The sequence below is a fragment of the Ylistrum balloti genome, unplaced genomic scaffold, assembly GCF_031769215.1.
Source record: "Ylistrum balloti isolate Yb309-2 unplaced genomic scaffold, AGI_CSIRO_Ybal_v1 Utg370510, whole genome shotgun sequence".
Taxonomy (NCBI): domain Eukaryota; kingdom Metazoa; phylum Mollusca; class Bivalvia; order Pectinida; family Pectinidae; genus Ylistrum; species Ylistrum balloti.
Window position 1 is genome coordinate 1,406,439 of NW_026782329.1, and position 25,212 is coordinate 1,431,650.

The 25,212-nt window shown below is 34.7% G+C and overlaps 1 protein-coding gene across 1 annotated transcript; it reads left to right on the forward strand.

Annotated features, from left to right (window-relative positions):
• The first annotated feature begins 1,260 nt into the window (after positions 1 to 1,260).
• LOC132555685 (uncharacterized) lies at positions 1,261 to 24,113 on the forward strand. Its single transcript, XM_060220040.1, is given in 20 exon segments — positions 1,261 to 1,324; positions 2,009 to 2,084; positions 2,437 to 2,916; positions 4,694 to 5,553; positions 5,927 to 6,284; positions 6,286 to 6,342; positions 6,345 to 7,327; positions 8,181 to 8,284; positions 9,589 to 9,694; positions 10,678 to 10,779; positions 11,289 to 11,393; positions 12,040 to 12,108; positions 12,324 to 12,352; positions 12,998 to 13,055; positions 14,098 to 14,156; positions 14,737 to 14,797; positions 15,666 to 15,790; positions 16,297 to 16,462; positions 18,320 to 18,391; positions 19,439 to 24,113. Coding segments are annotated over 19 exon segments (4,035 nt in total). The 5' UTR covers positions 1,261 to 1,324; positions 2,009 to 2,029; the 3' UTR covers positions 19,625 to 24,113.
• The last annotated feature ends 1,099 nt before the right edge of the window (positions 24,114 to 25,212 follow it).

The following is a 25,212-nucleotide window of genomic DNA, read 5'->3' on the forward strand; positions in this document are numbered from 1 at the left end:
ATGTCACCATGGTAACATATTAACCCCAATATACAGCTCGGCTAGAGAGAATTTCCCTTTAGCTCGATCTGTTGAGCGTCAGGCTACATGTAAGCCAGTGGTCCACGGTTCGAATCCATACAGAGGCATTGAAATAGATAATGACCCGTTACATATACTTCAGACCAGCTAAAATTACGAGGAAGTGCTTCGTGTTAAGGAACTGTTAGATATAGAATTAAAAGTTCATGCTCTTAAATATGGAATCAACAGTTCGCGGAATAATACTGAACAATGCGACACTTACATGTATAAAAGAACAGGTAAAACACAGGAATCGAACCCGTGTCTCCAGTGCAATGATTAGTTTGCTCCGCGTGCTGATCCGTAGTGACAATATATGCGTGTAAGAAAAGTTTATAGAAGGCCGTCAGCTTTTTAATAATATCATTACGTTTTTTCATGACTAGTAAATGATAACAATGTTCTTCAATGGTATTCGGAATCGCTCTGTATTTTTATTTTCGTATTTTTTCTCTTTAAAATTGATAAAAACTCTATTTTACTAAAGACGACAATCTTATTTAAAAGAAATCAGTTAATTATATATTTGGTTGACTACATAATCAGCATTGTTCCGTGAATAAATGATAACTAGCCTTACAGAAAACAATAATTCTGCCAGGATGGGCTTATTACCAGACATGTTCTTATTTTCAGATAAATATAGTAATTCCATGTTAAATTATCAAATTTTGTCAGACTCTGAACATATATCAGACATGAAAAAATGTGCTCGTGTACTGTGACTTCCGTCTTAGGATATACATGATGTGAACGTATATTACCTGTTGTTGATGGCACCAGAAGACTTGGTGGATACTGAGGTAGTGTGCTTTTAAATGTACATGGGTAAAGTTGAATTTTATCAGACGTGTATATAAGCTACTTATTTTTAATGATGATAAGTCAAAATAAATAAATAAGATTAATAAAAGCGGATCTCTTGAAAAAAAAATCCTTTCGATATCCGGATTTTTTATACCGCATAATTATTTTGTTTTGTTATTATCTACTCCTGGCAATTTTACCAGGACAAATTAAACATGTTTTGTTAAATATTCATAAATATGATTGTGATGCACGCTATTAACAGTATCTTAAGGTAATCTTTGTGAGTTAGGATATTTTATAAAAGCAAATCATAATTTTATAAAAAGTAATCCCGCATCTTTGTTTACAACCTGATGGTCGAGGAGGAATATGGACGTAAATATCCGCTCGTCTTTCATTTGAATATTAAGATAAATATAACCGGAATTCGAAATAGTTTTACGCAAAGAAGGTGAGATGTATGAAAATTGAAAAAGCTCTTGATCTTGATGATTGGCATTGTTATGAATACAAACGTACATTAACCTTATGATGAAGACAAACATTCCCTCCATCTTTCCTCGGTTCCTCTTCATCTGTCTGTATTAGGGTTTAATCGTAAATAGCAAGTGGTCCACAGCGTGAATGCGATGTAGCTAGTTTTCACCGAAGTAAACTATGATATTTGCAACTCCCACCCTCACCATTCACGCCGCCCGATGCTGTTGTAAATACTTATTAAAACGTATGCTTCAACATCTGATCACAGAAACCGGTGATCTGATGATTAAGATACAAGACTGGAAGTACGACTTGATCGCCATCCATTTTTGTGCTGCATCGGTTGTTAATCTTATCATTATACCATCTGATAGAGCGAAGCAAAAGGAATTTGAACTAACTAGGATATCTGTATGACCATCTTGATAATTCTGACAAATTTGTCCAGGTGCAAAAATACTGAGATGTACAGAGATGACCAAATCGAAGAGATTCCAGTCTGAGGCTTGATTACAAGACAACTTGAAATATAAAGGTCTCAGTGGTGATATTGCAAGGGATGCCCATATTGATTCAATCTGATAGACCATTTCTGTAATACTATTTATTCCTTCATACAATCTCTACAGTAACACTGTTATTGGTTTAAATTTAGGCTCCTGAAAATTTCCTAACTATGGAGGATGTGAAGAAAACAAAACCTGTTAAGGAAAAGAAGAAGAAATCGCAAGGTAATGAAAAGAATTTACTTGTTCTGAAAATAAACAAGTTTTGCATAGTTTTTACAAATACAATGTTTCTAAGGGAACTATCAACAATGTTGTTTTTCAATCTTGGGTGGAAACTCTTGGGGAGAATGGTATAGTGCCATTAATGAGGAGACAAATGTAATATTATGTGACTCAGCAGACATCATATCCCATGGCCTGTCTGTCTTGAAGCAATTGACATTTGTATTGGATAGGAAAAATAAAGCAGCTGTGAAAATATTAAACTGCAATTGTTGCAAGGTATGCTTTATGACTGCAAATTTAACTTTTACAGGCTGAAAAAAAAATCAATCTTATTTTGTTTATTTCATAGGTCCAAAGAAGGACAGAAAATCTGCAGAAACACAGCAACAGCAGCAGAGTGGAGCTGGATTTGCCTCACAGTTTTTCGCCCAATCGACACAACTACAACAGCAAGAAGGGATTGTTCTAGGGGACAATCACAGTGGCTTTGTGGAACGAATGGCTGCCCAACATCTTTCTTCAAGTGCTCCATTCACAACTACACAGCATGGTACCAGCCTTAACTCTGCTCCGAGCTCCCTCAGAACTCCTACCAACTTGCCCCCTAAGAAGAGCATCTCACCATCAAGGATGGCTGCACTCACAGAACATCAAGGTCAAAGTCAACGTCATCTACATCTAGGTCTAGGTCAAGGCCGACCATGGCAATATCATTTCACAGGTGTTTTATTTATAGCAAATAGGCATGGTAGAAAAAGGCTTGCTAGCCGGCTTGGTTTGACTGCCTGTGATGTAAGGAAACATCCCCTATGCTTGCAGGCTTTATGTGGTTTGGTAAAAAATATATTGAAGGGGTTAAGGTAAGATAACTGCAACACCAACAGTTTCAGAATTTTTGGAGTTCTTGTGACATCTCATATAACATATAAAAAAGGAATTTTTTTTCATATATAGTTTTTTCAGTTTGAGATATTTAGATCTACATGAAATATAAGGTTCATGAATGTAAACTGATTCTAAAAGGTTCCACCAGTTCACAAAGTTAAATGATTTTGAAGTTTGTTAATTGAGTGTAACTTGAGTGTATACTTCTATGCACATGTGATTTTTTTCATGATGCATTTTACTTGTACCAAGATTGAGTTGTACAAAAAATATGTAATCTACATGGATACAGTGACGTCATCATATAGAAGTTATGATCATTTAGAACACTTTTAAGTTAGCAGCCATCATGACCAGTTATTAAATTAATACCTACAATATTACAAAACTTTACATAAAATTTAAGTAAAGGAGCTCACAACAAACATAATCATGAGGAACACACTCTCATCACCTCATGTAAGTAGCCCTCAAGGCCTCTCTTGTCAGGGCTGTTCTAGAAACAAGGTGAAGGTCAGAGAGCAAAAGCAAAAACAAGTCCCCAAGGGCTATTCTACGAACAAATAGAAGACTCCTGATACTTGATCAGATTTATTGAATTAATCCAACTATCAAATACTTTTAATCATACTTTGGAATACAGGGAGATTAATTTGATCTCTTGCTGTGTTACTGAGACACTGTGGACCCTCAAACTTTGTGTGTACAACCATCTGTCATACTGATTCCAACTGATTAAAAAGACTCTCCAGTTTTAATGGCATGTCATGTTTGAAACCTACTACCTTGAATTTTTTATCTAAAATTTCATTCTCATAATATTTCTAAAGATAGAAGTGATTGAAGCAATTGTTTGACTGAATGTTGATGCTAGATCATCAGATATATATGGTATGAAGTATATTACCAGTACACTATAAACATATTAACATAGTACATTCTGAATATCAGAGTATGATACATATGCTATACCTATATATATGTATGTTACAAATGCATGACAATGAATCGAAGAATTCACAGAATTTACCTTGTGATGAATAAGGAGCTTATATAACATCCAATAACATCTCTTGTCAGACTGACCTACATATGTATGCTTTAGAAACTAGGTTTGACCAGAGTAAACGATTTGGCTTTTTGAGATTACAAGGACACTTTGCCTGCAGTTTTTTTGACACAATTACTGGTGTCACTTGGTTACCATAGTGATGAGCTTGCTAGAAATTTTGTTTCCACTATTTGCATTTTGAAAGCATACTTTAGAAAATGTTTTTCATATTGTAAAATGAAAAACCTCATTGCAAACAATAACTGTAATCAAAACATGGTGCTACCTTTTGTTTTTAAAAGAATGTAACTTTTGATAAATATATTGTACATTGAATGTATGATCTTCAGTATCTACACTAGCCAAGCGTTCTGCTCATATACACTCATTTAAATCAGGGTAGGATGAACCCTTGGCCAATGAACATTGATCTGTAGCCAATCAGCTTGATAGTGCAGTCAATTTCAGTCCAAGAATTGAATTTTGTTTAACAGATATATTGAATTGCTGTTCCCTTTAGTGATTATGATCCCGTGATCAGAAAGTGTTTTACTTTTTTAATTCTTGGTAACTGTTATATACTTTACATATATAGGTACTTTAGAAAAGACATATGTATGTATATACATATATGAAATATTTGACAAATATATTGTTCTCTATTTTAAAGGAGTTCCAGCAGGCTTTCAGAGTCCAGTATCTTCATCTGGTACAGCTGCTGAGCTTGCCGCCCACTTAACATCAAAACATCCTACAGGTAGTACCAGTAGGTCAGAGGGATCAGACCAAGAACAAGGGGGGTTACTCCGTCAACAGCTCCTGCAGCAGAAGATGACCCTTCCATCTGAACTGTTGAGTCAACCTGAGAGAAAGTTCAGTCCCTACCAACCATCACAAGCTATGTCGATAGGGACTGCAGATAGAGGAAAGGAGAGCCTTTCGCCTCAAAATATCAGATACCACCGGGAGGATCTTGGAAGGACCCAAGCTCCTCCTAATGTGCAGCTGCCAACGTTTGGGTCAAAAACTGAGACTGGACGGATTTTAGGGGGTCATCATAGCAGAGCTTTAGGACTTGAGGAGAAAATCAACTTCCCTCAACACTTTGATTCTGGTCCTGGACCTGGAAAAATTCAGCTGCAGAGAATTGTGATACCAACAACAAGAGAAGAGGTCCGTCGTGCTGTGTCCCCAGCAAAGAGGGAAACTCTGCCACAACCCGCACATTTAGGTGAACAAACAGCGCACCAAGTGTCAACCATTCAAAGAACACCTTCACCTGCTCATGTGGAGAGGCGCTCGCCAGCACCTTCTTTTGGCAGGTCACAAGAACAGGTAGAGAAAACACAACCAGTCAATTTGTCTATTCCAGAGTTGCACAAGAAACAAAGTAGTGGAGTGAGCAAGAAGCAAAGCAGCAAAGCAGTCTTGTCATCATTGTATGCTATACAAGCCCAGGGGAAGACAGGATCTCCTAGCCATGTTGTGTATCACCCAGCCAAGACAGAACAACAAGACTACACAATCAAGGTAAACAATTATATAGTAATTACTGTCTGTTACACTATCATCATTACAGGAACCATCTGTCTAGCTACTGCATGTCTGATGTAACCAGAACATCATAACAACTACCTAACGATAGGTGTGATTACATAGCTACAATACTCCTACCACCTGAAACTGACACCTAGGTGTAGAGAATTTCTTGATAGCTAAACAGGTGTCTTTACAGGAATTTATTGAACCCCTGCTTGTTTAGATTGTGGAGTTTAATAGAAATTTGTTAAAATATTTGTTGTAGAAAACAGATGATTTTGAAAGAAATATTGTAAATTTTCTGTTTTTTTTTTTTTTTTTTTTTAGGTTCTAGAATTAATTATTTAAAGATAATGTTTTTCAGGCTCCTGAATTAAACTTCAGCAAATTAAGTCGAAGTGAGGGAGGCTCCATTTCCATTCCAAGTCAGATTTTGAATACTGCCCAATCAGGAGGTCAGCTACAGAGTCAGATTCTCAACACTGTCCAATCAGGAGGACCATTACAAAGTCAGATTATCAACTCTGTCCAACCTGGAGGACCGTTACAAAGTCAAATTCTGAACACTGTACAGTCAGGAGGACAGTTACAGGGTCAACTTCTCAACTCTGCCCAACCAGGAGGACAGTTGCAGAATGAGATTCTTCGCCAGACTTTACTACAGGGAGTTTCCAATGCACAGATGCATTCAATGAATCAAGCAATACTTTCAGCTCAACGGGTCACGAAGGAGGAGGCAAAGTCACATGATCAGGGACCAATCATGTACAAGTTTGAGGCTGATGGGTCTAGAAAAACTGTCAGCCCCACTCCAAGCTCCCAGGGATCAAGCAGAAGGGCACCTTCTCCTCATCAACATCGTTATTCATCATTATCAGGGAGTATAGAATTAAAACATTCTAGTCCAGCACCTGCTTCCACCTCACATTTGACATCGGCTTCACAGTTAGTTTCCACCACAGCTACACAACAACAAATGAGGTATATAATACCCTCACCCAAAATGTCCACAGCTGGTGCTCATGAAGGTGTACCAGCAGAAGGATTTAGACACAAAGTGCCATCGCCAAAACCTCAACATCGGCATAAGGAGCAACTAGCAGCTTTGCATCAGACATATGCTGCTAAAGGTGCTAATTCCCAATCTTCCTCACAGTCATCCGTAACTGGACAATCGTCAGTACACGCCTCTCACACATCTTCTGTACAGTCATCTCACATGTCTTCTATACAGTCCATGCTTCCATCAACAGTACCAACATCAATCAGTTTACCACACAACTCTGGCCAGATTCGTCAGCCAGTGGTGAGTTTAGTCAGACTACCTGATAGCCACACCAAACAAGAAGAGAAAAGAATTGTTCCTCAATACTCAGTAATACAAACATCTCAGGACACTGGAACCAGGGTTGATGTTCCCCAGTCTGATAAAATATCTATTGCAGATATATTTGAACCTGCTAAGAAACAGGAACAACCCCAGAAACCAACAGTGCAGCACACTAAGCAAGTCAATCCATTCACATTTCCGGCAAAGGCACATGCCAAGCTTTTCCCCTACCACCATCTTACAATGGAGAACAGGGATGACCTTCCATTGGTGAACCAGAAGAGAATAACTCCATCCCCAAAGGAACCGCTTATTGCTGATGCTGCTGATGACATGCCAAAGCTGCTCCCAGTTTCACCTGTCAACTCTCGAGAGAATGACGAAAGCAGACATAAGGAGAATAAGAATGTTGACATGGAAGAATTAACTCCCATTGTAAGTACTTTAAAGTATTGTTTTATTTTGTTTCATACAGATGTTTTACCTTTGCTATTTTTTATAAATTTTTTCCAGATAGAATTACTAAAATGTGTCTTTGAACCATGTTTTTGTTTGCTATCGAACACGAGTGTCCTTAGTGTCCGAAATTATTAAGAAGGTATAAAGCAGGTTCCAGGAATGATACTCTGCACACTACCATGTAGAACAAGAAGAAGACAGATGGTGAAGCAATATTGATTAAAACAGTGCCTGCGTATATTGCCAATATTAAAGAAAGCATGATTTCATCATACATCTGGGAAAAGTACTCCTGACAGACAATAATAATGCAAAAATAGATCAAGACATTTCAATATTACTGCTAATCCACTGGTCTCTTGTTAACTGTGGGAAGTTGCAAGCGTGACATAAGACATTTTGGAATCTGGAATTGAAGTACATGACATTGGTGTCTTCATAACCTATTTCCATGAAAACAGATAATAGAATTATTCTTTTTAGATGCACATTTAAGTAAATATATGTACTGCGAAATTCCTGAATTTTGGTTGCTTCAGAGAAAGTGAATGAATGCAAAAATTAAATTTCTTAATGTTTTATTGCTTTAAATTGTAAAAAGAAAAGATGGGGGGAAAAAGGATAGGAAATTCCCATAGAATTTTAGGTACTTTAGAAAACACAGAACAAACTTGGGGAAAAATTAAACATGTATCTGGTATACAGTGCCAGTGATAAACCATACTTGGAATAAGGAAGGTCCTGCTGATGTATTACATAAGTATTATGCCTGATGAAATACTTGTATTTATGTTGGAAATTATAATGCAAGTAACAATTTCTATTTCAGCCCAATCCATTCAACATGAGGTTACAGAATCTTGCAAATCTGCCCACCACCTCCATATATCGTTCCTCCTACAGGGCGCACTCAGTCGCTGTACAAAGAGCCAAGTGAGTATTGCACACAGTCATCAACATTTAAGATTGAAAAACCTTATCTGTCCACCACCTCCATATACCATTCCTCCTATAGGGCGCACTCGGTCGCTGTACAAAGAGCCAAGTGAGTATCGCACACAGTCGTCAACCTTATCTGTCCACCACCTCTGTATACTGCTGATGTTTTTTATACCCAATAGTCTATCTGATCCAAATAATCTTGCTTCTCTGCTAATTATACATGTAACTATCATTGCTAACATTGAAGAAGTAAGTCTTACGGATCATTTATTTTTAGATATAGATTATACAGACTAATAATTGGGACAAGAAATGTTATGATTTAATCAAGAAACAACATGATTGCGTCAAGAAACACTATGATTAAGTTAGTAAACAATATGATTGAGTCAATAAAATACTGTGATTGAGTCAAGAAACACTATGATTTAGTCAATAAGCCATTATGATTAAGTCACTAAACAACATGATTGAATCAAGAAACACTATGATTAAGTCAGTAAACAATATGATTGAGTCAATAAAACACTGTGATTGAGTCAAGAAACACTATGATTAAGTCAGTAAACAATATGATTGAGTCAATAAAACACTGTGATTGAGTCAAGAGACACTATGATTTGGTATATAAAACATTATGATTTAGTCAATAAAACACTGTGATTGAGTCAAGAAACACTATGATTTAGTCAATAAAACATTATGATTGAGTCAATAAACAACATGATTGAGTCAAGAAACACTATGATTTAGTCAATAAAACATTATGATTTAGTCAATAAAACACTGTGATTGAGTCAAGAAACACTATGATTTAGTCAATAAAACATTATGATTGAGTCAATAAACAACATGATTGAGTCAAGAAACACTATGATTTAGTCAATAAAACATTATGATTTAGTCAATAAAACACTGTGATTGAGTCAAGAAACACACACTGTGATTAAGTCAGTAAACAATATGATTGAGTCAATAAAATATGATTTAGTCAATAAAACATTATGATTTAGTCAATAAAACATGATTTAGTCAATAAAGCATTATGATTGAGTCAAGAAACACTAAGATTGAGTCAAGAAACACTATGATTGAGTCAAGAAACACTATGATTCAGGTCAGTTACACTGTGGTCAAAATGCTTTATGTTTGAATCAACTTACCCGGTGGAGTTATTGCACTGTTGTTGAATCAAGTAAGATTTACAAAGGTCTGTATGTATGTTTTATTTTATGCAGAAAGTTATCATATATACCTCCAAAAAATACAGGTTTGACATTTTATTAATTTCAAAGGTCCGGTTGTATAGTGAGTGCTGCCAAGTCTCTGGATTTACTGCGACAAAATCTACAGAGATTTATCAACAAGGAGATCGATGTCATCATACAACAATATGTTGAGGTGGGCTATACTGTTACTTGTGATACAGATTTACATTTAAAATGTTTGCGAGGTTTATCGTCTTGTCACCAGCCAATGTTATTTTGAGGTGAAGTCTCTTTGTCGAAGATCATGTGGTTATCTTACATAAAGACATATGGGAGGCTGTCACATGCTGTCAAAATCATTTGACATAAAGTTGTCTTTCCCAAGGACTCTACCAGGACAGCACAGAGAAACACAAATAATTACTTGAAGGTTTCACTGTCTTCGATCCCATCTGTGGGTTGTTAATGTAGGTCACATGAAGCCCTAAGGTGTGTGCTTGGATCCTTACTGTGGATGGTTAATGTAGGTCACATGAAGCCCTAAGGTGTGTGCTTGGATCCTTACTGTGGATGGTTAATGTAGGTCACATGAAGCCCTAAGGTGTATGATTGGATCCTTACTGTGGGTGGTTAATGTAGGTCACATGAAGCCCTAAGGTGTATGATTGGATCCTTACTGTGGATGGTTAATGTAGGTCACATGAAGCCCTAAGGTGTGCGCTTGGATCCTTACTGTGGGTGGTTAATGTAGGTCACATGAAGCCCTAAGGTGTATGATTGGATCCTTACTGTGGATGGTTAATGTAGGTCACATGAAGCCCTAAGGTGTGCGCTTGGATCATTACTGTGGGTGGTAAATATTTCTCAGGTGAAGCCCTAAGGTGTGTGCTTGGATTCCTTCTGTGGGTGGTTCATGTTTCTCAGAAAGATGGAATTAAAGACTGTCCTGTACTCTTATGGGTTGTATCCTTTGTAAAGTTATTTAACCCCATTTGATTTGGATAGTATGTTACATGCCTCTTGCTGATGTGTATTGAGGAAGTCACTAGCTTCTACAAGGAGAACCACCTCAAAATGATCTTGGATGTTGACAGGATGATAAACAAAGCAGACAAATAAGTCTGCAGAGGAGAATCTGAGAGAGAAATAATCATTTTGTATTTTTATTTCCTTCAGAAATTTTTCAAGCCAGGTATTGAAAACATCAAAGAGAACAGTGGAAGTGTAGCTGTTAGTGAGGAACACATACAGGCAGTGTGTCGACAGATGCTGGAGGAGGTCAGTTTCACTAGTTTGGTCATTAAGTCTTACATCCTTAACATATATTTGCTGTGGGTTGACAGTGCTTGATACAGAAGGCGTAATGTTGAAAATTTTCATCACAGATTATTTGAATTCATAAAATCTCAGTAAAGCAAAAATGTCTTGCTGTGTAAAGGTGACAAAGTGAATGATACATTGTCCCATAGAAATTTCATGAAAACTGATTTCAAACCAACATGTTTATTGTAGCAAGGAGATGGACAGTTGTATTTGTTGTATCATAAAAAGAAAAATATGTGAGCGTGAAAAATATGTTTGATATGCCTAAGATCAAAAATATATTTAGAATTAATGATGTTGAATCAAATTTTGGTTCAAACAAGTTCCCAGTATTGAGGATGTCAGATTTATTTCCTAGCAGTGTAATATGGAAATGTGTAAACTGAAATAAAAGAGCCCAGACACTAAAGATTATCCTCTCCATCTCCAATTCTTATTCTCTTACTTTCTGTGTATATTTGCAGGCTAAAAAGATGTACCTGTCAGACCAGGGTCGTTGTAGTGTAACTCCTACACGAGACATCCCTGACAATGTGTCTGAAAATGGCAGCACTGGCAGTCGCAGTAGAGTAAGTTTTAAACATACCTATTCCCTCTGCTTTATGTTTACTGAGATTTAATTTAACAGGATTAGCAATTGGATGAATTCTAAACAGGATTTATATTTTAATCAGATGTTGTAAATCTGTCCAGTATACTTTGTAAAAACCAGACATTTTGTGAAAAAAGAGACACTTAAGAGGGCCCAGAATACACTTTGTAAAAAAGATTCATTGAAAAAAGAAATCAATTTTTTAAAAAATGACAAATACTATTGGAGATTTGAAAGTCGTTTATAGCACCACTTTGTAAAAAATATTAATTGAAAAAAAAATCCATTGTTTATGACAAATACTATTGGAGATTTGAAAGTCGCTGATAGCACTTTGTATAAAAGTGTCCAGGAAATGAAGTTTTTATTTATTATGGCAATAAGTATTTTGAGATTAGAAAATCAGCAATTAAGTTTGAGTTTATTACATCAAAGACTAGACACAACAACAGGGTTTCCCTTTAGTTGTTCAGTCTCCCAATGAAAGGAAAGTCATAGTCTTTTACACCTGTTTGTAAATTGTTGGGACAGGTTTGTAAACTGTCATCAGTTACACATACCAGCATACTGTACATATCACCAGTTTGAGGGAGTTATTTGACTCTGTCATTTTATGATTTTAGGTACCATTTGGTAGAAAGAGGAAACCGTCGGACACAGATTCAGAAAAAGGAAATGCTATTCCAAGACGGGTGTGTAAAAATGACATGACTATATCTTAATAATAAGAATATTTGACTAATTTAAAGTCAGATCATTCATATGCGTATTTTGAGGTAGAATGTAAGTTCTGGTATTCTATGTTATATATAAGGCTAGGCTCATGTGCTTCAGGTAAATTAGTTACAGATATTCAATATTGTAAATTGAAATAGCTTGTTATAAACAAGATCTTTTATTTTTTCAGAAAAAGGGAAGACCTCCCCTTGTATCTGGGTATGTATAACATGATAATCATGTAAATCTGTGGTCTGGTACACAACAGTAGCTCAATATTATCAAAACATTCAACATATCATCATTTCTTCCCAACACATCTGATAGTCCACATGGAGATAAATGCCCCAGTTTTGTTAAAACAATATCACTTACCTGACTTCTTTATTGACCATAATTATTGGTTTAGTTTTATATGATATGTTTATCCCAATGATTGGTAGTAATTGTGAGTAGCACACCGGAAGCTATTAGAAAATACAAGAATCGTGAACAATTTTCAGGCATCTGCATCACCAAGCATGTGCCTTCCTCTCATACAAATGTACGCCATATATTGGTTCACTCAGTTCTCTGTTTTATCATAACTATATACATATTCATGTTGTTTTATTGTGTGATTAAGTGTAGTCAGCAGTTGAGGCACTATGTGTTAAAAAGTTGATAGAACAAAGACAAACATGTTTCAAAATATTTTCCACTTGGATTTTAAAATATCATCATACAAATATTACAAAATAGTTTCCAATAGCATTGTGGAATACATGTTTGAAGTGTTCATGAGAGTATTCATGATAGGCTGTCTTTCAAGGTTATAACTGACAAAGTGGAATTCATAGATTTCATTCATTTCTATTTTTGTAGTCGTTCCACTCCTTCTAAACTGAAGAACAACGATCCAGTAAAAAGAGAAGGTCCGAAGGTAAGCAATACCTGGTGTAGTCATTTAACCCAGTAAAGAATGAAGTTACGAAGAGAATACAAAAAGAGAAGTTAACACAAGATCACATAAGTTGATATATGTATTGTAACAGTCAATGTATCTACCTACTATTATATTCTACATGCCTTTCTAAAAGTATGTAACATTTCTATTGTAAGTCTAGATTTACAAACTTTCAGTCTTTCAGACTTACAGTCACCATATAAACATTGTGTAACTGCTCTTTACAAGTCAGCTTGTCATAACTTTGATCTCGCATACAATTGAAGCTGCCTATCAATTATCCACTTGAGTTGTTTGTCTTGTCTATTAATCTCAGGTAACCTGCAGGTAGGGCTAAAGAATGTACCTGATGCTCCCGATACATGATCAGCAACAGGCTTTTCTATTCTGACCATCCATCTCTTTCCACATGTCTCCCTTGATAGTACCTCACTTTTGGCCTTAAGTGTTAATGGAACATTAATTTCAAACATTATCTTCTTCTTTTATAAATATACATGTTATACTTTTAATCTTATAACTGTACCAGTGAATGCAAAATTTCATTTGAATGTCGTCATCTCATATCATTAATAGCATTTTACATTCTGATAATCTACCACAACAGTTTTAGAGTATCTATTATAACTTATCGCTGCGTAAAAGTCTCCGAAAATCAGCCAGTCCATCTTAGTATATGTAGATCTTTTTGAGCTCCTTCATTCAGTTTTATTTTATCTTGACTATGATTTTCTTTTTGTCAGTCTTGCTTATTTCATCTGTGAAATTTAATAATCTGTGGTAAAACTGTCAAGTATCAATTTTACTGCAACTTAAATGCATTGTATCTCCATTAAATCCTTTTATAGGGAGTACATGTATTTACCTGTACATTTGTTGCTCAGCTTCTGCCTAGAAATGTTGAAGTGTTAAAACAATATCTTACATAAACACTGTAAGACATCACCTATTGTTTTGTTCTTTATCAAGTGTTTCAGTGTTAGTATCCTTCCTACAATCATTTTGTTTTATTTTGTAGTGGGACCAGGAAAGGCTGAATATCAACTCCTTATTTATAATGGGAGCTCGGGCAAACAAGTAAGACGATGCAGATTCAAGATTACAAAAAAAAAACATTCAGCAGTTCACTTCAATTTTTTAATCTGAAATACCAGAATTTTTGATAATATATAAATGATATAAATGTAATTCTTGAAATGTAAGTGTACCATATCTATAGATATATGTATTCTTTCAAAACAATGGTATCTTACTACCGTTATATGTTAGTACATTTATATATTAAATGCACATAAATCTGAGTTAGGACTATTTTTGAAAAAACAATTAAAATCATCCTATGCAAGGATTCTAGGTTTTGTTTATGGGATACCGCCCATATAATAGATAATTAGCTTAGTATGATGAGCAGGAAACCAAACAATGGGTAGAAGTGATTTATTTTGGGGTCCTGGGGTCAAGTAGATGTTTATAGAAACACTCAATTAAACAGTCGGTATTGATAACTTAATGCTTTCTATATCTTAATTAATTTTGATTACTAGTTTCTTTTCAATATGGCCTATTCATACCTCAGTATACACTAGATAATTTAATTGGAGAATATTGTGACTTCTGAGGCAGCATATCAATATGATATGTTTGTTTTCTGTTGTAGAGCACTAGGTCTTGGAGCCACAAGAGGAAGGATCTACATCAAACACCCAGATCTCTTCAAGGTAGGTCATCTAATCAGTAGCCGTGGTAGTCAGGATTACTGATGTGTTGGTCTGGTGCAATCAAGTCCGAGCCTCAGAACCGCTCTTAAAAAAATTCTAATTTGATTTCCATAGTGCTGAAAGAATGATGTCTTAGTTAGTTAGGTTAGTGGTTACTGTAGCCCCACAATGGCCAAGCAGCTTTCCTCTAAGAATTTTTCTTCCATCAGGAATAAGAGAATCTTAAATGGGTCTAGTGCTGACCAGCCAAATGTTACATGATGGTTGCGATATCCCTGTCCTTGGATCATTTGATCGTTTGATCATTTTTCATCCATACTAAAAAGATGTAACAAACTGCAATTAGTTGTGAGACTTGTTTGTCACACCATCATTGATATCTTATGAAATGTGAGTCAAAATCAAAGACAATCAATTAGTGATATGGTTATGTACTTAACATGATGACAGTGCAAACCCATTGTGAGTACCCTCAAAGCATGTGTTAGCTATCTTTTACCTACCTAGGAAAAGACAGGTTGTTCTTTTCCCTATAAAAAATAGAAATGCTCCCGTAAAATATGAGAGAAATATTTTTCTGTTCTTATGCAGGACTCCACAAAAGTCTCAAGATCGTTCATATTTTGTCTGTTTAATTATTTAGAGATAACTGTTATGCAGTTAACAGTGAGTAAGTGGAGTTAAGCGTGAAGTTAGCACTTGAATCCAGATGTTTTGGGCACAAATTTCCAATTACTCCTTACCATAGTATACAGACTTCCTACATCAGTACTGAATGAGAAGTAAGAATTTGCTGTCATGTTATAGTGCATTGTGTTGTAATGGTGTCCTGTTATGTTATAGTGCATTAGAAATCTTGCTATTTTAGTTTTCTGGAGACCAAGATGACAAACAGTGGTTGTATGAAAACCACCACATGCCGGCCACTGGGGGCAAGGCTTACATGTTACTACTGGAGGACGTCAAGGAGCTGGCAGAGGATGACGAATACAGGTAAAGTCATGATTACAGGGCTCAGATGTAAAAAGTAGAGATATATGTTATTACAGAATGGGAAGCTCACCAAGGACAGATAAGGTCTTGATCATCTGGGTGTTTGTTTGTTTCCTAGGTTTATCATTATATGAACAGCCAGGGTCTTTTTGAGGTGGCTAGCTTAATGAACAGCATTGCTGTCACTTGGCCTCCAGGGCAACCAGAGTAACTTTTCTTGCCAAAAGGGTATAACCATACCAACACAAACCAGTTTCATAGCTTCCTGAGAAATACAAACTGCCACTGATAGGCAACTTCAAACTGCATACCTCCAATCTTTAAGTGAGGTTACGTTTGCCATTGTGCTAACTAACTGAGCTATTGCAGCCCCTTGTACAGATAACAGTAACATGCTTCATCATGATACACAGACCGTTTCTTGAAAATGATAATTCTAAACTGCAGTTTCTTCAATGTTGTCTGGAGACTGTATATAATAAATTACGGCTTTATTATTGTTTCAGAGACAATGGTAACCAAATACCACAAGAACTCATTGGCTTTACCATACCAGAGTGGATGTTGGAGAAGGTTAAAGCACAGATGATGGCTGGTAGAACAGACAGTGCGAAGAAGATGGGTAGAAGTAGATCAACTACACCTAACGAAATACCAGCATCAGCATTACAGGTAAAACAACCCCACAAAATAGGTCGTGTGTCCATTCTACCATTTCTGTAGATAAAATCTTATATGATAACAACTGTACAGTAAGAACATGGAATCTACATTTTACTATCATCTTAAGTCTACTGTCTATTCTTAGGAACATGCTTTCTTCTTACATTTTGCTACAAATGCTGTAAAAGACAATTTCTACACATTTCAGTAAACTCAAGACATTGGAATTTCAAATTTGTCAGAACTTCAGTACAATCATTAATTAGACTAATGGATGAGTAGAGAATTAAATAGGCATTCAAAGATGATTGCTACCTGATGTTCTATGACCAATTATTACGTACTCGAATACCGAGTATTCCTTGACCTATTGATATGGTCTGGACTTGGCAGGGTTTACTTATTGCATTAAAATGTGACAGCACTAATTGTATGTGTATAATTTTTATATTGCATTTGTTGTTGATGCAAAAATCATCATAATGATTGTGCTAATTTGGTAAATAATGATTATCTGCTAAAATTTTATTGTACTACACAAGTACAATGACAGTGTGCTTATAGGAGGTATGCCCCCTGCTTATACATTTGTAGACAGAAAGCAAGATTTATCACCAATTATAGTTACCTAAGTTATACATTTTGTACTACAATAAGATGTACATGTCTAGACCACTATAGTTACCTAAGTTATACATTTTGTACTACAATAAGATGTACATGTCTAGACCACTATAGTTACCTAAGTTATACATTTTGTACTACAATAAGATGTACATGTCTAGACCAGTATAGTTACCTAAGTTATACATTTTGTACTACAATAAGATGTACATGTCTAGACCACTATAGTTACCTAAGTTATACATTTTGTACTACAATAAGATGTACATGTCTAGACCACTATAGTTACCTAAGTTATACATTTTGTACTACAATAAGATGTACATGTCTAGACCAGTATAGTTACCTAAGTTATACATTTTGTACTACAATAAGATGTACATGTCTAGACCAGTATAGTTACCTAAGTTATACATTTTGTACTACAATAAGATGTACATGTCTAGACCAGTATAGTTACCTAAGTTATACATTTTGTACTACAATAAGATGTACATGTCTAGACCAGTATAGTTACCTAAGTTATACATTTTGTACTACAATAAGATGTACATGTCTAGACCAGTATAGTTACCTAAGTTATACATTTTGTACTACAATAAGATGTACATGTCTAGACCAGTATAGTTACCTAAGTTATACATTTTGTACTACAATAAGATGTACATGTCTAGACCAGTATAGCTTAGTAACCAGAGATCATCTACATATGCAACATGTATAAGCACGGCAGTGATTTAATGGTGTATTATCATTCCATGTAACTGCATTAGATGGAAACTCATTACACATTAGATCAAACTCACTCAGAATTATGTCCAAAAACTTCTTCCTTTTTGTAGTTTTTATTAATGATTTTATCAAATTTTGTTTGTTAAGAAATTTCTTTGAATTTCCTTTTTGAACACATAAACAAATTATTTGAGTGGGATCAACATTGCTGGAATGGGGGGAGGGGAAAATTTAGTCGGCCATCCTGGCACCAGTCTGGATCTTTTAGAAAAGGTCAATAAAGAACTAAAACCTGAAAATCATTACTTCCCTGTTTCCTTATTACCACAACTCCTTGCACGTTCAGTACTCTATACTACTGGTATATTTCTGAGTACATAATTTCCAAAATGTTTATGTATTTTTTGTTACATGGTTCGTTTGGTGTGGAATTCATGGATTCACCTTACAACACTGCTGCATTTATAATCCTGTAAACAATTAAATAAGATATGCAATGTTTGCCCACAGGATGATGATGATGATCTGAAACATTTGCCTTTCTCCAGCTTCAGTAGCAGAAAGAACAAAGATGACATGCAGGTAAACATAACTACAGACAAAATACTCATTAACCATTTCAACACTCTCAACATCTTTTCACTAAGAATCACAGGATTGCAGGTTTTGTTAAGATTACCACATGATAAATGATGAACATGTGAATAGGTAGGAAGCTTGGGTGGGAAGACATATTTTACAGTCATGAGTTCATGGAAATTAAACTTTTTTAACAGTGTATCTTTTACAACTTTGTATAATGACTTTTCTTGACTCTGATAGAAGTTGCAGGTGGTCTTTATGTGTAACAAAACAATAATATCTAGTGTGTCATGTTTGTCCAGACAAGAATGAATACCAATCAGTTTTAGCAAATCTTCATTTATGACATAAGTGTAGTTTGGAAGAGTGGCTATTTATGTTTATGACTTATGTATAGTTTGGAAGAGTGGCTGTTTATGTTTATGACTTGTGTATAGTTTGGAAGAGTGGCTATTTATGTTTATGACTTATGTATAGTTTGGAAGAGAGACTATTTATGTTTATGACTTATGTATAGTTTGGAAGAGAGGCTATTTATGTTTATGACTTATGTATAGTTTGGAAGAGAGACTATTTATGTTTATGACTTATGTATAGTTTGGAAGAGAAACTATTTATGTTTATGACTTATGTATAGTTTGGAAGAGAGGCTATTTATGTTTATGACTTGTGTATAGTTTGGAAGAGAAACTATTTATGTTTATGACTTATGTATAGTTTGGAAGAGAGGCTATTTATGTTTATGACTTGTGTATAGTTTGGAAGAGAGGCTATTTATGTTTATGACTTATGTATAGTTTGGAAGAGTGGCTATTTATGTTTATGACTTGTGTATAGTTTGGAAGAGAGGCTATTTATGTTTATGACTTATGTATAGTTTGGAAGAGAGGCTATTTATGTATTTTTAACACGATATTTGTATAAGTCTGATGCAAAGACCCTGAGTTTTTTGTTGTAGTTTTTGGATGAAACAGAGATCATGTTTCTGTCCATGGCAATAAGAAGTTAGGCTATTAGTATGTGATGAGCCTGATTTTTGTTTTTTAGAACTCCCCTTCGGGTGACACAGAAATGGAGTTTCTGACTGGAGCAGACAACGATGACCAGGCATTTACCAGAATGTCACCTTTTACATTGACTGGCGGGTTTGATGAACCCTCCCCGTCACCTTCAGACCTGGACACACTTGAAGATGAGACCCCTCTGAGTGCTCCTTTTGATCTAACAAACTGAGTTGTACACTTAAACCTGACTTAAGTTGCCTCAGGTGTTAGATGGTGGCACATTTATATATATATATAGAGGTGATAAGTAAGTTGAAGGACTGTAATAGATGTTGATATACCGATGTTTCATACCCTTAATAAGCATATCCATGATTTCTCTAGTATGTGATTTCCTTGTCTCACTTTAGGGCAAGAAAAAATACATTAACAATGAAAGCAGTTGAATATTCAATTTTTAAAATGAGATGAATTCACAGATTAGCATATTTATATTTCATTCTTAACAACATGTTTTTTTTTTTCCAATATAATAAGCCTTTGAATGAAATATGGAAGTACCAGTTAAAAATGTTTATATGATATTTCAATGATGATTCTCAGTGACATCCATTAGACAGATTACTGTACACTGAAATGTAAAGTGCACAAAGTAACAATCAAATCATTTCAACGACATATCAATCATGTGTATATTTAGTTGTAAATGTTTAAAATGATATATTAATGTTGATTTTTTTCTGTGCTCTTATTAGGATTCATCCAATTAAGAACCCTGTATCTTTGAGAGTCATACACTGTGTCGATACAGTGTGATTCTCTCAAAGAAATATGATCAATTTTAAGGTTCTGAAACAATTGACAAGTATGAGATTTGGCTGCTGACTGATAACTGGCAGGGCGGCTGTGACAACAAAGGTTTTGTTACTCCAGTTGTATTTTGTCTGACAAATTTGTAAATATGAGAAATCTAATTCACTTTATACAATGTACATGTATATCTATACCATCATTGAAGAGATGTAAAACCTTCAACACTCAAAGTTGGTCAATTTTATCATTTCCTGGTATCAGTGCTGGTAATATGATGTGACGTTTCATTGATAGTCTTACAGAAGATGAACATGGTCACAAAAGTGGAGAACCATGTGAATTACTATAAACAGGTTTCTTTATCGTCCGATAATGTTTATGATATCAGAAATAAAACAAAATAACTGTGATTCACTATCACAAACTCTGAACCACCATTGCACAATTGGAAGTCGGGATCTTCTGTGACAGGTGAGATTGCTATAGAGTATTTAAGGGTAATGAATCGGTAATGATCTGAACGAATTTTGACACGATATTAACAGCAAATGCTGTAACAAGCACCAACAAATATACCATGACTTCTGAGTTTCTTAAGTATCTCATGTTCTTGTTTGGTATCAATCAGAATGTTGGTCATGGTCATTTAAAAGCTTGCATGACTGTCTGTACAAATGTTCCAGTCATTGAATTTAAAAATACTAACAATCTTCACCTGAGAGTTATATTACCAGGCACATACTCAACAGAATCCAATACTCAAGAATATAAATCAATCTCAACATTGGATTTAACAATAGATTTACAAGATACACTACAGCTGTATGTAATGTAGATTCAGGATAAGCTGCACTGTCTATGTTAAAATTCAGGGCAATTTTCGTGAGTTTGGTTTGGTTCTGGAATTCACGAAAGTAAGTCATGCACAAAAGAAAGTCGTTTTACTGTCAGCAGTTTTCTGTCCTGACTTTCTAACTAATTGATCAACAGATAACTTAAATATATAAATATTTCTGGTTTCAAAGAAACTTGATATGGGAAATATTTACGATGTTTTACATACATGTTGTTACTGTGTGAGAAATACTTACTCTTTCTATTACATTTGCGAACTTAGGTCCTAATAGAGGATAAATATGAGGTTTTCAATGTCTGTTGCTCAGTTTTACAGTCACATACTAAAAGATTTGCCAGAAATCTCAGAGAACTGAATTTCTCGCTTTAAAATTTTTTTTTGCTGTTTCAGGTTTAATAGTGTAAATTGTATTCTAATGATTTAATTCCACAGTGCCAAAATGTTACGTGGTGTGGTAAGAAAAATTTACATGTTAACAAAACTTTCAAGGCAACAAAGAAATTACCAATTTATATTATACTGTTTTATAAATATCAGTACATGCCTATGTTTGATAATAAGTTACTAATTCAAGAAGAGTGCTCCGACTGAAAGTGTAATTGTTGTAGTCCCTATACAGACATCGTGGTAATTGTTGAATATATGTGTTTAACGTTCATATTGTATAGAAATTCAGTCATTACAAGTTAACAATTTTGTGACTTTTTAAAAGTGCTTTCATGTCTGTATTGTATGTATTTTTCCTACCCAGTATTTACAATTTACTGTGTTTCCTGTCTACGTTTGTTATATTAGATGGTAGTTTGCTATATTAGGTAGTACCTGAAGGTCCTGGACATATTTTGTTAACCATTCCTTACATAAATAGTTTTTTTCATATGGAAACAAGTTGATAACAAAGTTGATAAGAAAAAATATTAAGAGAAATTTCCTTTAAATTTTCTATGGAGAAGATAAAAGTTAAGAAGTTATGATAAAGAGGGTTTGTGAAAATGTTTGATATCTCTTTCCTGTACATGTATAGACCAGAGAGCCCTGCTAATCCTCCAATATTAGTGTGCTGTGAGAATTGTCCAGGAATCATGATCTGTATGTAGACTGTTAAAAGTGCATTCTGAATGTATTAACGACAGAATATGCGCCAGTCTTCCATACTTGACTCTAAATGTTACTTACTTCTACAATTGCTAGTTTGTTGTGTATATGGTGATAATCACAGGATGGAGGAAGTGCTAAAATGATGTTCCTAAGACTTCTGTTCAAATGTTTACATTTGTTGAAACAGCTTTTCAGGCGTTTTGAACATTCTAAAATTGTATCTTCATGTTCAATCTGGAGACTGATTATTTCATGATTTTATCTTCCTCTTTTGGATTTCAGCCTGATTTTTAGATTTTATCTTCCTTTTTTGGTCTTGAGACGGATTATTTCATGATTTTATCTTCCTGTTGTGTCGCCTGCAGAGCTGGTGGACACTTAGGGATTACTTTGTCCGTCGTCACGCATCGTCGCCATCCGTATGAAAGTTTTCTGGACTTTTTTGGGTAATGCTTTGAGTTATCAAAATGAAATTTGGCATATGGCTTTTCGTTGCAAGGGTAGAGATTAAGTTTGATTCCCGGCTGTCTATGACCCTTTTTGGCAGAGTTATGCCCCTTTCAACTTAGAAAATTTCCTAGGAATATTGTTTTCCCGACTTTTTGGCTTATGCTTTGAGTTATTGAAATGAAATTTGGTATATGGCTTTTTGTTGCAAGGGTACAGATTAACTTTGATTCCTGGCTGTCTGTGACCCTTCTTGGCTGAGTTATGCACCTTTGAACTTGTAAAATTTCTCAGGAATATTGCTTTGCGCAGTTTTTCCCTTTATGCTTCAAGTTATAGAAATGAAATTTGGTATTATAACTTTATGGTTGATCGTTGCACAGCCAGATCAATTTTGGGTGACCGTGACACTTTATGCAGGCGGCACATACATTTCTGAGGAACTCTTGTTTTGGTCTTAAGACTGATTATTTTAAGATTTTATCTTCCTGTTTTGGTCTTGAGACTGATCATTTTTAGATTTTATCTTCATTTTTTGGACATGAGACTGGTTATGTTAAGATTTTATCTTCCTGTTTTCGTCTCAAGACTGATCATTTTTAGATTTTATCTTCCTTCTATAGGCTAATTATGTTAAGATGTTATATCCTGTTTTTGTCTTGAGACGGATTATTTTAAGATTTATCTTCATTTTTTAGACTGAATATGTTAAGATTTTATCTTGTTTTGGTCGGGAAACAAAGGCAAAATAGTTGATGTTGACATGAGACCTTCTCACCTGATCTTCAGATGAGCCTGGTCACTACACAATGGGGCTAAATGTAGACATGTTTCCCACTTCACCTCATTTCAATAAATTGCTGGTTTTAAAATTTAGATACAAATCCCCAGTGTTTGAAGAGTAGTTTTATTATTAAATTCATATTCATTTATTTTTCTTTTCCATCCAAAGTGATTTTTAAAAGAAAATTAGCTCTAAAATTTGACACATATTGGTATATTTTGTAGATTAATTCAATGTCTCATCACGAAGATCAGTTACAAAAGTATCCTTGTGCATCTTTATGTCTAATACTGGGTATAGCAGACTACAGAAAGGAAATTATTGTACAGTGTCATTATATCCCAGGTACATGAAGATGTTACAGATACAATTTTTATTCATGATAATTAAGAAATAACTTTTTCAGTTACGATCCTTTGTAAAAATCATAAAACATTGTTATGAAGAGAAACAGGTGTCTAAGACACCAGTGTGTGTCTGGCAGCATTGTGTTGTTAATTCTGATGTGTGTTTTATTGCCAAAGCAAAACAATTTATCATGTAGATTTTTTAAAGTATGTTGCACCATATTACAAAATGTGTACAGAGACATTAATCTTAATACTGTTATATTTTATAGAATAATTTGTTTTCTAAATGGAATAAATTGAAATTGATATAAACATGAATTTTATAGAATGTTCTCCAAATTACCTTTATATTAATATTTTTTTTATTTAATTTAAGACTATTTTGATGTGTAAAGAAATATTTTATTATCTATGGAGTGACAAAGTTTCTTATTTAATTTGAATTTTTTCACCCTGTAACTTTGTGTGACTGGTACCTTTATCTTATAGCTTATCATGTCTTCAATGTTTAATATTGGTTATAAACACTCTGTTAAATATGTCACACAATATCATGAAGTTTGTTTAACGAAAAATTACCATGTTTGGAAAAAACGGTATAGTTGAACAATAAAGATTTTAACAAAACAGGAATTCTTTTATTTGTTTATCTTTAACTGGGCCTTCAAACATTTCATGAGAAGATGAACTATTCTCACAAGCTCTCTCTTAACATATATGATGGAATTTTTGTGAAATTTACTTTGAGTAAGTTTCCATTGCACACATGCATGTTTCTATTATGCCATAGTGCCGTGTCCATCTTGAACTTGATCCTTTAAATATCTCCTGGGTCAAATTTCATTATATTTGCCATGTAGCTACTGAAGATCAAGTACAACAAAGTTTGCAAATAGAGAAGTTTTAAAAATATATTCAAGGTCATAGAGGTCAAATTTGTTAAGACATTCAAGCATCTGATTATCTTAAAGGCCTAGAATCATGATATTCGGCTGGAAGGTTCCTGGGATCAGTCTGGTAACATTTTCTGAAGGAGATGACCTAGATTAATACTCAAGGTCACGTGGGTTAAATTTGTTTAAATGTTCATGTGGTATCTTCTGATAAACTCAAAGGCTCGGAATATTGATATTTAGCTGTTAGGGTCCTGGGATTAAAATCTCATATAAGTTTACGAAGAGAAATGACCTCTTCCAATATTCAAGGTCATGTCGGTCAAAAATGTTTACATGCTCAAAAGAATTCTGGTTATACATGGCAGTGGTTCCTGTTTAGAACTTTTGTCATATTTAAAGTGTCCATTTATTTCCATTAACATACTATGATAGACTATGGTCTTTGCACAGCCTTTCTGTCGTTACTCGTGTTCCGGAAAGGTAAGCGTCTTCTGGTGTGTACATTTTGGTTCCCAAATGAGATCACGGTTAACGACAACGAAATCGTCAGATAAAAACGAGCATCGGACACCT